A 3,612-nucleotide genomic window follows, 5' to 3' on the forward strand; every position below is an offset into this window, starting at 1 on the left:
TGGGTGGGTGGGTGGGTGGGAGGGTGTGTGTGTGTGTGAGTTTGTGGGTGGTGGTGGTGGTGGTGGTGGTGGTGGTGGTGGTGGTGGTGGTGGTGGTGGTGGTGGTGGTGGTGGTGGTGGTGGTGGTGGTGGTGGTGGTGGTGGTGGTGGTGGTGGTGGTGGCGAGGTCAGGGCAGTGGGTGGGTGAGTGGCTGCTGGCTGGCGAAGTCAAGGTGAGCTGCGGGACCCAGGGCCACGCAAAGGGAACCGGCGGGCCTGCCAGCGAGGCCGCTCGTGTGCTACCAGGAGGGTCGCGCCTGCCCTTGCCGCTCACCCCTTCTGTTGCCCTCCTCCGCACGTCGGCACTTCACACTCGTGATGTAGTCACTCGGCTCTCCACATGGACGGCTACCCCCCGCCTCCCGATGTTTTCACATGCTGCCCCCGGATTCCCCTGCTTGTATCCTGTCCCCAATGTTTTAGCCTTGCAACCCCCCCTTGCTCGTCCCTAACTCCCCTGCTTGCATCCTGTTCCCAATGTTTTTCACCTTACAACCCCTGTCTACTTCGCTACACTTCTCTGTACCATCTTTGCAACCCCCCCCCCTTTCCCCCCTCCCCCCCAGGCCGCCATCCGCAAGCCCTCCAAGGCCTTTGAGCTGGACGGTGAGGTCGCCGCCAACGCCATCGCCGCCGTGGCTGTGCGACCCATGGGTCTGCGCGAGGGCTGCCTCATCCTGCTGCGGGTGGCGCTGTGGAGCCGCATCTCCTGTTTCAGCAGGTTCAGGACCGCGTGGTGAGAGCGGGTGGGGGGAGGCGGAGGGGGGGAGGGCGGGATGAGGGGGAGGGGGAATTGCGAGTTTCAACTGAACCAAACCCAAGGCAGAAGACCGAGGGTGTGAGCGTGGGGAGCGGGGGTAGCCGTTCATGGAGAAGTATGAAGAGCCGACGACCGGGGAGGCTGTTGCGGGAGTGGGGGGGGGGGGGGCTGGTGGGGTCGGGAGGTTCAGGGGGTTGGGGTTCGTGGGCGCAAGCGGGGGGCTGGTGCAGGGAATGACTCCTGCGGGTGAGGGTGAGGGTGAGGGGTGAGGGTTGGGGTGAGGGTGAGGGTGAGGGTGAGGGGTGAGGGTGAGGGCGAGGGTGAGGGCGAGGGTGAGGGGTGAGGGTGAGGGCGAGGGTGAGGGTGAGGGTGAGGGGTGAGGGTTGGGGTGAGGTTGAGGGTGAGGGTGAGGGTGAGGGTGAGGGGTGAGGGTGAGGGCGAGGGTGAGGGTGAGGGTGAGGGGTGAGGGTTGGGGTGAGGGTGAGGGTGAGGGTGAGGGTGAGGGTGAGGGTGAGGGTGAGGGTGAGGGTGAGGGCGAGGGTGAGGGTGAGGGTGAGGGGTGAGGGTTGGGGTGAGGGTGAGGGTGAGGGTGAGGGTGAGGGTGAGGGCGAGGGTGAGGGTGAGGGGTGAGGGTTGGGGTGAGGGTGAGGGGTGAGGGTTGGGGTGAGGGTGAGGGCGAGGGTGAGGGTGAGGGTGAGGGCGAGGGTGAGGGTGAGGGTGAGGGGTGAGGGTGAGGGTGAGGGGTGAGGGCGAGGGTGAGGGTGAGGGTGAGGGTGAGGGTGAGGGTGAGGGTGAGGGTGAGGGTGAGGGTGAGGGTGAGGGTGAGGGTGAGGGTGAGGGCGAGGGTGAGGGCGAGGGTGAGGGTGAGGGCGAGGGTGAGGGTGAGGGTGAGGGGTGAGGGTGAGGGTGAGGGGTGAGGGCGAGGGTGAGGGTGAGGGTGAGGGTGAGGGCGAGGGTGAGGGGTGAGGGCGAGGGTGAGGGTGAGGGCGAGGGTGAGGGCGAGGGTGAGGGTGAGGGTGAGGGCGAGGGTGAGGGTGAGGGTGAGGGTGAGGGTGAGGGGTGAGGGTGAGGGTGAGGGTGAGGGTGAGGGTGAGGGTGAGGGTGAGGGTTGGGGTGAGGGTGAGGGCGAGGGTGAGGGTGAGGGTGAGGGGTGAGGGGTGAGGGGCGTGCAGGTGAGGCGGCGGAGGGGTCGGCAGTCAAGCATCTTGTCGACTCTCCCCCCCTCAGTCTTTCAGCTTGTTTAAGATGTTTAGTTCTCATGGAAGTGGTGAGCCTAAGCGTCCGCTGTGCCTGCCTCAACCCCACCCCAACCCCACCAACCCCAACCCCGCCCCCACCACCCCAGGGACGTGCTCATCCTCGTACTGCTCATCTACATCGCCTTTGTGACGCCCTACGTCATCGGGTTCGCCATCGATTACCCCGCTGACAGCTGGCTGGGTGCGTGTACGTGTGTGTGTGTGTGTGTGTGTGTGTGTGTGTGTGTGTGTGTGTGTGTGTGTGTGTGTGTGTGTGTGTGTGTGTGTGTGTGCGTGTGTGTGTGTGTGTGTGTGTGTGTGTGGCGTGTGTGTGCGCGTATGCTGCTTTATCCATGCCGTCTCTTCCGTGCCCCTTCAGCTCTCCTCCAACCCGCTTCATCCCCCTTCAGCTCCCCTCCAAACCACCCCTCCTCCATCTCCGCTCCCACCCCCTCCTCTTTCTGCCCCCCCCCCCCTCGCCCTCCGCCACCCAGGCATTGTGGAGTTGACGGTCAACGGCTTCTTCATGTTGGACATATTGCTCAACCTCAGGACCACACTGCCGATGGGCTTCGACGCCTCCAGCAGAAACCAGGTGGGAGCGAGGGGGTGTTGCAAGGGAAGCGGTGGATGGATAAGGGGTGGGCGGGTAGGGGATTAAGCGTTATGTGCCCGAGCCCAACGAAACAGGTCCCAATAGTCAAGGAGGGTGTGGGAGTGTACGGGCTGTCACCTCCGCTCCCCGAAGACACGAGGATGCAGGAAAAGGGCCGGCACGTGGATCCACTGTATAGCGTGTAGGTACAGATATCCCGTTCCTCCCCGCTTCCCCCACGAAACCCCCTCTGCCGACAGCCCCTCCCTCCTGCATCCCCCCTCCACGCCTACTGTCTACTTCGCTACACTTCTCTGTAATATCTTTGCATCCCCTTGCATCCTCCTTCAGGAGATCACGGACCGGCGTGTGATCCTGCGGGCCTACCTGCTGGGCTGGTTCGCACTGGACGTGCTGGCGGCACTGCCTTGGAGCCAGGTGGGGACTGGGGAGGGGCCTGCGTGTGCGTGTGTGCGGGGAAGGGGGGGGAGGGGCGCGTGTATGCTCGGCATCCTCTGCTGCCCCCGCTCCTTTGCTCGCTGACCCGCGACGTGCGTGGCCGTGCAAAGGATTTGACCCCAACGGCCCTTGACCCACCCCAGCAATACACAACCCGCACCCCTTAACCCCTCTCCTGCCCATTCCCCCTTGCTGTACCATTGCGCCTGGCTACAACTTCGCTTCTTGCTATCAATCATGAATGTAACCCTCCCCCCCAAGGACTGTCTAGCGTCTACCGTCTACCACTTCCTTAACAATTAATCATAAATGTAACACCGTTACACACCCTTGCAGATGACTAGCTCGCTGGGCGGCTACATGGCACTGGCCAAGGTGCCTCGCCTCATACGACTGGCGAGACTGGCCAAACTGCTGCGGCTGCTCAAGCTGGCCAAAGTGGTGCAGGTGGGGTTGTAAATACCAGCCCAAACTAAACCAAAACCAACGAAAACGAAGGGTGTATGTGGGGGGTTTGGGGG

At 63.8% G+C, this 3,612-nt stretch overlaps 2 protein-coding genes across 2 annotated transcripts in view; both read left to right on the top strand.

Moving 5' to 3' along the window:
- The window catches only part of CHLRE_05g243453v5 (uncharacterized protein), a 2,412-nt gene extending 1,504 nt beyond the window's left edge, over window positions 1-908 (top strand). Inside the window, exon 2 of the mRNA XM_043062454.1 lies at window positions 606-908. Coding sequence (XP_042924696.1) covers window positions 606-779 — 174 coding nt within the window. The 3' untranslated portion in view covers window positions 780-908. The remainder of the gene's footprint in view (window positions 1-605) is intronic.
- Window positions 909-956: 48 nt separating this feature from the next.
- Window positions 957-3,612, top strand: part of CHLRE_05g243454v5 (uncharacterized protein) — a 10,112-nt gene continuing 7,456 nt past the window's right edge. The window contains exons 1-7 of the mRNA XM_043062455.1: window positions 957-970; window positions 1,030-1,827; window positions 2,027-2,076; window positions 2,145-2,239; window positions 2,532-2,632; window positions 2,984-3,070; window positions 3,428-3,538. Of these exons, the coding sequence (XP_042924697.1) occupies window positions 2,045-2,076; window positions 2,145-2,239; window positions 2,532-2,632; window positions 2,984-3,070; window positions 3,428-3,538 (426 nt within the window). The 5' untranslated portion in view covers window positions 957-970; window positions 1,030-1,827; window positions 2,027-2,044. The remainder of the gene's footprint in view (window positions 971-1,029; window positions 1,828-2,026; window positions 2,077-2,144; window positions 2,240-2,531; window positions 2,633-2,983; window positions 3,071-3,427; window positions 3,539-3,612) is intronic.

The sequence above is a fragment of the Chlamydomonas reinhardtii genome, chromosome 5, assembly GCF_000002595.2.
Source record: "Chlamydomonas reinhardtii strain CC-503 cw92 mt+ chromosome 5, whole genome shotgun sequence".
NCBI lineage: Eukaryota > Viridiplantae > Chlorophyta > Chlorophyceae > Chlamydomonadales > Chlamydomonadaceae > Chlamydomonas > Chlamydomonas reinhardtii.